The sequence below is a fragment of the Nematolebias whitei genome, chromosome 13 (assembly GCF_014905685.2).
Source record: "Nematolebias whitei isolate Nwh7 chromosome 13, NemWhi1, whole genome shotgun sequence".
Taxonomy (NCBI): Eukaryota; Metazoa; Chordata; class Actinopteri; order Cyprinodontiformes; family Rivulidae; genus Nematolebias; species Nematolebias whitei.
The window spans coordinates 24,727,962-24,740,161 of NC_056510.1; the positions used below are offsets into that span (position 1 = coordinate 24,727,962).

At 38.2% G+C, this 12,200-nt stretch overlaps 2 protein-coding genes across 2 annotated transcripts in view; one reads left to right on the top strand and one right to left on the bottom strand.

Moving 5' to 3' along the window:
• Positions 1-6,729, bottom strand: part of zgc:113337 (uncharacterized protein LOC503741 homolog) — a 9,965-nt gene extending 3,236 nt beyond the window's left edge. Inside the window, exons 1-3 of the mRNA XM_037686181.1 lie at positions 6,696-6,729; positions 6,283-6,603; positions 3,775-4,104 (exon numbers count right to left, since the gene is read on the bottom strand). Coding sequence (XP_037542109.1) covers positions 3,775-4,104; positions 6,283-6,603; positions 6,696-6,729 — 685 coding nt within the window. The remainder of the gene's footprint in view (positions 1-3,774; positions 4,105-6,282; positions 6,604-6,695) is intronic.
• A 1,536-nt stretch (positions 6,730-8,265) lies between these two features.
• Positions 8,266-12,200, top strand: part of si:ch73-390b10.2 (Golgi pH regulator) — a 5,455-nt gene continuing 1,520 nt past the window's right edge. The window contains exons 1-11 of the mRNA XM_037686505.1: positions 8,266-8,307; positions 9,242-9,301; positions 9,424-9,527; positions 9,608-9,714; positions 9,796-9,897; positions 10,038-10,158; positions 10,344-10,424; positions 10,505-10,614; positions 10,739-10,827; positions 11,015-11,107; positions 11,249-11,344. Of these exons, the coding sequence (XP_037542433.1) occupies positions 8,266-8,307; positions 9,242-9,301; positions 9,424-9,527; positions 9,608-9,714; positions 9,796-9,897; positions 10,038-10,158; positions 10,344-10,424; positions 10,505-10,614; positions 10,739-10,827; positions 11,015-11,107; positions 11,249-11,344 (1,005 nt within the window). The remainder of the gene's footprint in view (positions 8,308-9,241; positions 9,302-9,423; positions 9,528-9,607; positions 9,715-9,795; positions 9,898-10,037; positions 10,159-10,343; positions 10,425-10,504; positions 10,615-10,738; positions 10,828-11,014; positions 11,108-11,248; positions 11,345-12,200) is intronic.

A 12,200-nucleotide genomic window follows, 5' to 3' on the forward strand; every position in this document is an offset into this window, starting at 1 on the left:
ACTGTTTGCATAAGCTGTTCTTACTTTTTTAACTAGTTGTTCTTACTGTTTTTTTATTAGCTGTTCTTACTGTTCTTTTATTAGCTGTTCTTACTGTTCTTTTATTAGCTGTTCTTACTGTTTGCATCAGCTGTTCTTTCTGTTTTTGTTTTATATTAAGCCCTTCATCTGCATTTCTGTAAAGCACCTTGTGATTTTATCTATGAAAGGTGCTATATAAATAAAATTTACTAACTTACTTAGACAATGTCTTTTTCAAATTGCTTGAATCCGTGGTGTTACCGGGTTATTTGCACCAGAAAGAAGTTGATATGATTTCACCATATTTCCCAGGTTGAAAAGAAAAGAAGTTCAGGACTGTCTATGAAACAACACTGTAACAACTACAAACACAATATTGTATTAAAAATATATAAAAAATCCTCCATGAAGGTGAAAACAAGTGGTTTACCAGACAGAGTACTCCACTCACATGTCTCAGCGACAACTAAAAATCAGATAGAAATTTTCTAATACGACCTTAAAAACTTACATCAGAACAACATTAATAAAACTAATCAAACTAACTTTAATGAGAACCAGAAAAAAAGAGTAAAACTATAAAAATGTTCAGAACAGGTAATAACTGAAAGCATACAACATCTGTAGAACATGTGGATGCAACATGAGCAGGGATCGCTCCAGTGACAGAAACTCTTCAGCTTATGCTTGTAACACAAGACAGAAGCAGCAAAAATGTTAAATAAGTCAAAGTGGAACAAATGCAGAAAAGCTGATTTGAACACACTTCAAAGTGCAGACCTAAATAACCTAAACTATTTAGAAATGTTAATGTGAAACATTTTGAGGACAAACTTTAAACCTTTTCTCAGTCAGTCTCCTTGTATGAAAAAGATCGAACCCATATTTCATCTGTTAAAGACAAAAGTAAAAACATGAAAGAATAAAACTTTGGACCCTTTTTAAAAGTTGAAGTGAACAAGATGGACTCAACCTGCCTGCACTTTTTGCAACACGTCCATCATATGTTGTTTCTTCTACACATTTTGATAAACAGTAAAACACAGAGTCTGTGTCCAAATATGCTCAGACCTGACTGTAATTAGTGCGTGTGGAGAGGATTCCACATAGTCCAGGCTCTTGCTGTCACCGTATGAAAGAATGATAACAGACTAAACCAATCATCATTAGAGGGTATGTTTTCAAAATGGCAACAAAGCCGGAGAGATTATGTAATTTTATGTGGAATGCCTGGCGATAGAAAGAATAAAAAAACATAAATGCTAATCATGTGTCAGGATGATGAAAATATGGCGTACAGCTCAGTTTGAAACAAAAGCACGTCTGTTTCTTCAGGCGACTGAGAAAGAAAGGGGACAGGAGATAAGCAGAAACGTGAATGAGCACAACGGGAGGCAGACAATGCACAGAGAGAATCACTGTCTGCTGTGAACACTGACACAGTCATACAGACCCCCCCCCCCCCATCATTCTTATAAACAATCCATTCTTCACATGGATGTAACTGTTCTGTGTTTGTGTGTTAGCACATCAGGCAAACTCTAGTTTTCCTGCAAAAATCATAAAAACATTCAGCAGCCACAAGGAAGATAATATTAATAAATTGATCTGGGCGGCACGGTGGATCAGTTGGCAAAGCTGTTACCTCTCAGCGAGAAGGTTGCCGGATCAAATCCTCCTTTCTGGGTGGAGTTTGGATGTTCTCTCCGTGCATGCGTGGGTTTTCTCCAGTTTCCTCCCACAGATCAGAAACATGCATGCTAGACTGATTGGTAACTCTAAATTAGTGAATGGTTGTTTGTCTCTGTGTGTCCCTGTGATGGACTGGAGACCTGTCCAGGGTGGACCCTTCCTCTCACACAGTGATTGATGGACATGGGCACCAGCGACCCCCGTGACCCAAAAATGGAATAAGCGGGTAAAGATAATGGATGGATGGATGGATGTGTGAAAGCTGACTGGGTGGAGTAACAAAACTAGTTTCTGCTTGCAGTTTTTTTCAAACTGTGGTAACAAATTATTGAGCAATAATTTAAGGAAGTGTTCCCACTTTGAGGTAACAGAAAATTAAAGGTGTGGCAAGTTGTCTGCAACTTGACTTTACTGTTTTGTCTTGACTTTTCTCCTCTCAAAGTAAAGATAAAATGATTGACAGGAGCTGTTTGACTGGGAAGACTTCCAGACAGGTAGGAGAAAACAAGGATGTCATCTTTGTAGAAAAGAAGTTGTTCACAGGGTGGAGAGATCTTTTAGTAAAGCTTCACTCTCCTGTAGCCATTATTCTCTTTTTTCCAACCCAATTAATACATTTTAAGAGATTTTTTTTCTTTCTGTATTTTCTTCATATAAATATACATAGAAACTTTGAGCGGCTTTGGATGCTATCAGTCCATGAAATGGCCGTTATTAGTTGTTATCACCCCCACATGCAGCAGTGAGACTGTCCCACCTACTTCCTAGTAGGTTTAAAGGTACGTTATTATCGCTGATAATAGGCAGCGTCACACAGGGGTAAACCAGGAAGTGTTTTTTTGTTGTTGTTGTTTTTCAGCTTATGTAACCCTTTTCCTAATCCTAGCCTTACACCTGACCCAGAGGACCAAACCTAAACTTAACCCCCTTACCCTTGGGCCTAAACCTAACCAAGACCCTAAACCTAACCGCCAGACCCTTTACTTTTAACCACGTGAAGCTATTATGAGCGCTAACAAATGTAAAAACGGAGCCTATTATCATCACTAAAAATGCTAACAATGTACCTTTAAACCCACTAGGAGGTACAGGAGGGGCAGTCTGACTGCTACATATGGGGATGATAACAACTGATAACCACCATTTAATGGCTGATAACATTCGAAGCAGGTGGAGACTTTAGTTGCCTGCCACTTTGCCTCACCCTCACCCCTCTCCATCCACCATCCATCTCACGCTACATCAGCTTTAACACCGTGGTCTGTAGAGGTGGCAGCATGAGGGTGAGGGACACCTGGTGTTTCAACAAGATCTTCAACCAGACTCTGTGGAGGCAGTGGAGGAGCGAAGAGCAAGACCCAGGCTGAAGGCTATAACGGACACCAGTCACTCTCTCCAAGCTGCCTTTAACAGAGGAGCACATTCAGTGAAGGCTGCTGTCACTGAGCTGCTCCACCAAGAGACGAGAACGTTTTATTATTTTGGCTATCAGGTTACATAACCCCTCTGAAAGGGCTGGGAAATGAAGGGGTGGGGGATGGTTTGACTGTGGTGCAGTAGCTACTGATTTTATTTCTAGTTTTCAATGCTCTTATCCTGGACACAGGAGGGAGTGGTGCCATGGATTAAAGGTGCACCAACTACTCCATCTATAAATGCTACGGTTCAGCTAAAACATACTGTCAATATATTTTACTGTGCTTTTGCTACCTCCTTTTTTAATTTCATGTTTTATTGTGTCAGGGTTGTCCTTCGTTGTATTTATTGTATGTATTGTACTGTAGGCTTTATCATTGTGAATGGAAGCATCTGGCAACTACCAATTTTCCTTTGGGATAGAAAAATGTATCTTATCTTATTTTTGTGGCCAAATGATAAAATAATATTTAGCTTTGGTTTAAAAAAAATAAATTTGCAATCACATTTGTTGTAAAAAAGATCCTGTCTGTTTGGCAAAAAGTAACCTTATAATTCACAAGTAATCTGAGCATCACAGTGGAATGACGTAAAAGATTTTTGTCTCTTACGTTTACTGAGTTTTGGTGATGTGTGAATATTTACCGTATGTGGAGAGGCAAACCACGGCGCTCTTTGTTTCATCAGAATGGGTTTCATACTGGCAGGTGTAGCAGCCCTCATCCTGGACAGCAACAGGCTGGATGGTGAGCTGACTGTCGGACAGGGAGGCGGTGAGCCAAACCCTTCCTTGGTACGCAGGCTCGATCATGGGGTCACTCCTCTTGGCGTATGAGGCCACCTCTCTAGACGGGCCTCCAGCAGGATTATGAAACCAAATAATCTGCTTCACCTTCTCAGGCAAACCGTAGGAGCAGGACAGGGAGGCCTTCTTTCCACTCACTGCTGTTTTGTTTCGCTCAGAAGTGACTTGGGCTGGGGGGCGAAAAACAAAAGTGTGCAGTATGTGGAGAAAAGAAAGCAAAGAGAAGTGGGTGCAAACAGGAAAATGTTCATTGACAGAGATATGATGTACCCAAACAGAAAGCAGTCGGAGGAATCTGCAGCAGCAGAAGGATAAGCCTTCCTTCTCCTGCCGCTGCTCCGCTCTTTATTAACATGACTGGCTGCGTCTCAGCAGGCTCGTTGGTATGTGCAGATGAACAGTAAGGAACATCTGCATTCACTCATTGCTGTTTTAATCCATGTGTGCAAAAAGAAGGCATCTCAAATCAGATGAAATGAAACACCAACAAGGACACCGACTGTGGAGTCTAAATATTAAAACCCAGATGTGAATGTTTTACAGTATACGTGTCAAACAGCAGGTAGCTCGTGTCATTTGAACAGAGAATCAGTTTGTCTCTAAGAGCTGTCTGTCTTCTCTGCATCAGGTTTCATGTGGAGACTTTTCCTACTCAGTTCACTTTTCCAACTGTGTCACATTTTGGAGCTTCTTTATAGTGTTAAATGCATTAAAAAAAGTTTTTTTACATATATTTTGTTCATGTTTCTGTTCTCACCACAAATACAAACAAGCTCAATGTCAAAACCACACTGCTGCAAAACTCATATTATTGTACTTTAGTGCATTTTTTATTTAAACTATTCAAACTAGAGAAACTGAATTTCCTGCGAAAATGCAGTGTGAATGCTTAACGCAGAAGAACTTGCTGAAAAACACTTGAAATAAGCTAAAAAAAATTGCTGAAATGTTGCTGAAATGGAAGAACAAGCTTAAATTAGCAGAGGAAAGCAAAAAGAACACACATTTGCTGAATTAGGTTTAAATAATCAGAAATGAGAATTAAAAAAAAGAAATTGGCTTAAAAACGCTGAAATTAGCAAAATATGGCTGAAAAATAGCTGAAAGGTAGAAAGAAGCTTAAACTACCAGAAGGATGTGGAAAGAGCTGAAATGAGCTAAAACAAATGTGGAATCAGCTGAAAAAGCTAAAATGAGCATAAAATAGGTAAAAAGTAGCTGAAATTGCTATTAAAAAAACCTAACAGAAATTGTAAAAATAACTTAAAATAGCAGAAAAAAGCAGAAAGAACATGTTTGCTCAATTATGCTAATTAAAGCAGAAATTAGCACAAAAATGTGGAAATTATCTAAACACCCCCCCCCCCCCACGAAATTAATGTAAAACCAGCTTAAACAAAAGCTAAAAAAAAGTAGAAAGAAGCGTAAATTACCAGAAGGATGTGGAAAGAGCACATTTTTGCTGAATTAGGCTGTGAAAAGTTTGAAATGAGTGCAACAAATGTGGAATGAGCTGAAAAAGCCTAAATTTGCATAAAAACAGTTAAATAGTATCTGAAATAGCAGAAAAAAAGTTGAAACTTGCATGAATAAGCTGAAAGGAGCACAATATGCTAAAATTAGCAGAAATAATCTGAAAGATGCACAAAACAGCTGAAACAACAGCTGAAATTAGCTGAAAGTAGCTGAAAAACATTTAAATGTGCACAAGGAAGCTGAAAAAAGCTGAAGCAGAACAAAATGTGAAAGGAGCAGTAAAAGTTTGTAAACAGATCAAAAAATTTGAAGGATGTAAGACAAGCAACAATTCATTTTCTATGAAAATAATGGCAGAAAAGGCTAAAAAAAAAAAGCTAAAGTTGCACGCATACCAAAAGTCATACACCCTTCCTGAACGTTTAGATTTATGATTTGTTGAAATAGCTTGAAAACTGCGGGACGAGAAAAAATGCCGAAAACTGTACAGAAGAAAAATGGATCACAGCGTGAATGATTGATCAACATTCACACAAATCGCTGAGAGAACCATAGAATCACATTTAGTTTTACTTGCCCTCTTTTATAGTGCTGCAAGGCAAAATAAAGTATGGATATGCACAATGTACACTAGCCAGTATATATCAAATGTATAAATTATGTAGCAGATATTGTTCCTTGCAATACAGGTAATATCTTTTTCTGCTGAGTTTATTGAAAATATGTTCACTGGTTTTGTCTTTCAAGTCTTATCTGTTCAACAATACACCTATAGATTATGAATTTATGCTAGCTTTAAATATTCATATTTTTTCTTTGCCTATTAGAGCTTTATTGAGATTAAATTATTTAGTATAAAAAGTTTGACTCACCATCAACAGTGAGACATGTCTGTCCCTGCTTTGAACCAGAAGGACGCAGCTCAAAGATGCAGGTGTAGCAGCCTTCATCCCGGAAGCCCACCCTGCGAATGGTGATGGCTGAGGTGTCCTTCGACGAGGAGGACAGCTCTACGTGCTGCTGTCCACTCACGCTGTCTTTGTTTCCCGGCTGGTAGCTCAGCAGGGTCTGATTCTGGACATCCAGCCAATGCACCTGCTTCACAGTTTCACCTCGATCTCTGGAGACGGTGCAGGTCAGCGTGAAGGGCTTGTCCGCAGGAGCTTTCAGAACCGCTGGTGCTGTTACTCTGCCTGAAACACCCACCGAGATTTTCACATCGCAGCAACAAGCTGGCACAGTTTGATGCAATCTGTTTCGCTTTGTTTGGCATGTTCATACTCACAGTGTATGTGTCCCACTGAAAGTAGTAGACACATCTGCAGAACTTTTCCACAAGGGCTGGAGATCACCATCTTCTTCACTGTTCAATAAGTAAAGGACAGAGTTCTGACACTTTGTAACAATTCCATCTGAAGATAAAAATCAAAAGCTTCTGTAATTTGCACAAATTGTGATGCAACAGTTTTACAATTGACTTTACATTAATGCCAGACAGTCTCACATATACGGGCTTATTTCACTTTTTTTTTTAAATATTTTTTACATAAACAGTAAACCTGAGGCTATATGACAGCTTCTTATGTAGCGTGACCAGTGCACATTAAAAATAGGTAGAAAAAATAGAATAAATCCATCTGTAGTCATTGGGGGTGTATGAAAAAATAGTTAGCCCACAGTGAGCATTGTGCACACATAGCTTTGTATTTTATCTCTATTTAAATCAAAAGTACTGTATTTTTAGCAGTAGAGCTACTGTCTAATTCAAAGATCAATAATTAGTTACAACAAATGATTCAAAACCATGTTCATCCACTGGGAGCATAAAATTTAACTGGTTCATGACAGTGTAACAGAAAATGTAATGCTGCAATGACACAAACAGAGCATACTGGTGACTTTTAGAAAAACTTTGTAAACATAGTTTGTTAATTTCCTACCATCAAGACTTTTTTCAAGATATGCATTATATTGTTAACTAAATTAAAGCATAAACTAGTGGCATTAATTAAAAATAAAGACAACCCAGCTCATCAATTTGTATTTCTAGTTGAACAAGAATACTTATATACATAAGATCGACTTACCTGGTGTCCTAATGTTAAAAACAAAACTTCAGCAAAGTGCACATTCTTATAATCCAGCAGTTTTGGTTTATTATCGAGTGAGAAACTGTTTTCTACTGATTTAAATACAACATAGTGTGCGCACCACCAGCTCAGACTTCAGCCAGTGGCTGTACTGGTACTAAAAGGAGTGAAGAAGCTCAAAAGACTCATTAATAAATACCACATATTTGTATAACAGCGCCCTCTCGTGTTTATTTATCTGAACTGCTGGTTCCACATCCACACGCCACAATTTAACTAGTTTTCAATGTTTCTCTGATTTATAAATTATGCGCAACTGAATAGTATTCAAGAATAATGTTTAGATGAAAACACCGTCACTATAGATTTTAAATATTAAACAATATTCAAAATTCAAAGGAAAAATATCTAAACAGAATTCAAAGTCACTTTTTAGTATCGTCTCTATTATTGCTGTAATTCTTTGAACGTATTATTCTACACACCCAGTAAACATGGTAGTTAGACTATAAAAAAAACTTTTATTTTTCGTTTTTTATTTACGTTTCATTCTATGACGTCACACGCGTGCGACGGAAGTAGATCCGTCGGGCGTACTTTGGTGACGGATTGTAGTTGGACAGCTGAACAAGTGCTCCTAAAATGACCTCTTTAGTGACTTGGCAGACAGTTTATGCTCAAGCAAAGGGGTATTTTCTGTTTTTGAGTCAATATGAACTGAAATTTTGAAGTTTTGCTGAGTTAGAGGTTTTTTAGTTCATCATCATGTCATTTCTGGTGGACTCAGTCATCATGTTCACCTCCCAGGTAATTTGGAAAAAGTCAACCTCATGTAAACATCTAGCTCAAGTTGTAAAACTAATTTATTTTTGCTCTACCCTCATAAATCGTGCGAGTATGTTGTCACTATGTCGACTGCTTGTAAAGGTTTTACCGCGTCTTAATTTGTAAATAAATACTAGCATAACTTTTTGACACGTGAGCCATAACACGTATAATTAATTTCATATTGTGTAGTATTTTTAATTAGCTGCAGTTTCTATTGACTTAGATACATTGATGTTGCGCCGACATAATGTTCGTAGTATATTAATACGCACTACTACTACGTAATAGTACGTGAAAACGTTCTTTTGTTACAATTTTACTCAACTGAGTGACCACCTAACATAAAAAATAGACGGGATTATTTATTATCTCTGCCGTTTAAATAGTAATTGATTATCTTTTGCAAATCTCTCAAATCACATTTGTCTGGTGTGTTTTTATATGGCCTTATTCAAAGTGAATCTTCAGTACTGATAATTATTTTTACAAGTTACAGTTTCTTTATCCATGTTTTTATTACACTTGTTAAGGTGGAATAAACTAAAGCTAACTTTCAGCATAAATAAATGTGATATATAACACATTTGGCATCTCAAAGCAATATCTGACTCTTTAATAGATGTATTCGTTTTTGTTTAAAGTGATTTATTTTTACTCGTCAACACCATTGAGATAAATTGCGCAAATAATAATATAACAAACTTTTAGTTAATTTCAAATTTGTCAGACAGCAATGGAAGGTAAACTAGTGAGAATAAGTCTAAGCCTTAATAGACACTAATATATGTATGTATAGTTAATTGAACTTGTTAAAATTGTCATATTCCAGAGAACTACAGAAAAACAACAACATATTGACAGAATGTGATGCAGTGAGCTTCTGTTTTGCTTATTGCTTGTTGTTTTTAAACAGGTGTTTTTCTTTGGGTTTGGCTGGTTGTTTTTTATGCGGCAGCTATTCAAGGATTATGAGGTATGATGGTATTGCAAGACATCTATTTATAAAACTATTATGTCAAATATTCAAAGAGACTATAAAGGCTAAGAATTACTAGATCTAGTATTTAATGTCCGACAAACTGTTTGTCTTCCCAGGTGCGTCAGTATGTTGTCCAGGTGGTGTTCTCAGTCACCTTTGCCTTTTCATGTACCATGTTTGAGCTCATTATCTTTGAGATTCTCGGTGCCTTAAGCAGCAGGTAGGAGCTTTCCTGTAGGATGAATGTGTTTCACTGCTCACAGTGGATGAACGCTACCAAACTTCATGTCTCCATCACAGTTCCAGGTATTTCCACTGGAAGCTGAATCTGTACGTGATTCTGCTGGTTTTAATCTTTGTGGTGCCTTTCTACATCGGTTACTTTGTTGTCAGCAACATACGACTGTGTACGTACGACCACTTTACAAACTTTAAGGACCAAATGTTTGCTGATATGTCATCTTTCATCAATCTGCTTATGTGTGCAGTGCAGAAGCAAAGGCTTCTTTTTTCCTGTATGGTTTGGTTCACTTTCATGTATTTCTTCTGGAAGTTGGGTGACCCGTTCCCCATCTTGAGCCCAAAACATGGTGAGTGAGTGTAGCTGTCTTCACTTGACATCAGTCACTTTACATTCACATGCCAGGCGTACCGGAAACACTGCATTTATAAATGTCTCTAATCGCCCTGCAGCTTTTCTGTTTACAATGTGTTGCTGACTTTTCTGCAGGAATTCTGTCCATCGAGCAGCTAATCAGTCGTGTCGGTGTGATTGGAGTCACTCTCATGGCTCTGCTGTCTGGGTTTGGTGCTGTCAACTGTCCCTACACATACATGTCGTATTTCCTGAGGTGAGTTCACTTATGTTTGTTTTTTTTCCTCGCATTGCCTTATTTAGCCAGATCATGCAACAAATTATCTCATCTTTGTTATGAATCGCTAAATAAACCAAATCGGTTGTATTTTTTTACTTGAAGAAAACTTTTCAAGCAAAAAAGGCTTATTCTTTATAATTTAACCCTTTTTCTTTTCATAGGAATGTGACCGACAGTGATATTCTTGCACTGGAGAGACGGCTGCTCCAAACCATGGACATGATTGTCAGCAAAAAGAAGCGGTGAGTCATCTCTAAACTTCTGATTACGTTTGCTTCTGTTTTGCCACTTAATATGAAATATCATCTTGCTTCATTTGAAGGATTGCCATGACACGGAGGCAAATGTACCAACGAGGGGAGGACCAGAACAAACAGACAGGATTCTGGGGAATGATCAAGAGTGTCACCTCCACTCAGACAGGCAGTGAAAGTATCCTTTGTGCTTATATTTATAATGATAATAACTATTTATTATCGTATCATATGTGATATAATAGCCGATATATATTATCGGCTGAAGTCGATATTGTCCATGACTTTCACCCACCCCTCAGATCTTTCTCAGATCCAGCAGGAAGTTGATGCTCTGGAGGAGTTAAGTCGACAACTCTTCCTCGAGACTGTGGATTTACAAGCTACCAAGGTAACATCAGTCTATTTGTGGCACAAAAATACATATTTGTCATGTAAGTTAGTTAGTCCTTTAAATGAAACCAGTTAATATAACCTGCAGGACGCCTCTTGTAGACACAATTATTTATCTATGCTCAGCACTCTTTGCTTACCTGCATAAAATGATTACGTTTTATACCATTTTTCTCGTTTTTTAGGAACGAATTGAATACTCGAAGACGTTTCAGGGAAAATACTTCAACTTTCTTGGTTACTTCTTCTCCATCTATTGCGTTTGGAAAATCTTCATGGTAAGAACATGAATATACTATGACAACATCACGTATACTGTCTATATTGTATATACTGTTATTTTCAATTGTTCTGGTGTGTTTACAGTTTAGCACATGGTTATATTCATCTTAATACAAATAAAACTCTTTTATTTATAGGCCACAATAAACATTGTGTTTGATCGAGTTGGAAAGACGGATCCGGTGACGAGGGGCATTGAAATTACAGTGAACTACTTGGGAATCCAATTTGATGTGAGACACACATGCACATGTGCACATACACAACCTAAACCTGCCTTCCTTTTACATCTGAGGATAACTTCAACCTACACTAACACACCAACATCTTTTGTAGCCAGAACTGTGTTAACCTTTACAGTAACTTGAGCATTCATAGTTAAATGTAATGATTTACCTCAGAGGGACTTGTTTATGTCCCATAAAGGGTTGCAAAGCCCTCTGATGAACACAAGTACACACCTGTACACACCTGTACACACCTGCTGTGACCTCTTGTAAAGATAATTGCTTGTTATTATCATCTCTCTTCTGTTTATTCTGCTTGTGCTGGATCTTCTTTACAAAAACAAATAAATTGAACTGTCTTAGTTCATGCTCTTAAATAGTTTTATGTTCTGCTCATGAGATTGTGCTTCTTGACGTCACGTGCGCCATAGTATGGACGCACTGACGGGAGCTCCGCTTGGACTCGATCTTTTATTGTTCCAGTTGTTTTTGTTTGAACTTTTTTTGCGCCTACACTGCACATCCACGCTACGGGTATGACCGCGACGCACTTTTGGAGTTTTGTGTGTCTCTGCCTTTCCATCCTGCCATCTTGGTTCAGTTCCCGGGCCCCTTCCAGCTTGGAGCTCAGGCCTGTCATAGCTGTCGTCTCCACGATCCTCCATCTGCCTGTACAGACAGAACAGTTCGACTCCGCGGAGAAACCTTGATTTTTCTTTGTCTGCTGACCCGGTTCTGCAGGGCAGTCACCGTCCATTGCCACAGTCGTTACTATCATCATGCTGCTAAAGGGACCATACTGCTAACAGAACTAGACTGCTAACAGAACCACACTGCTAACGGGACCACACTGCTAATAGAA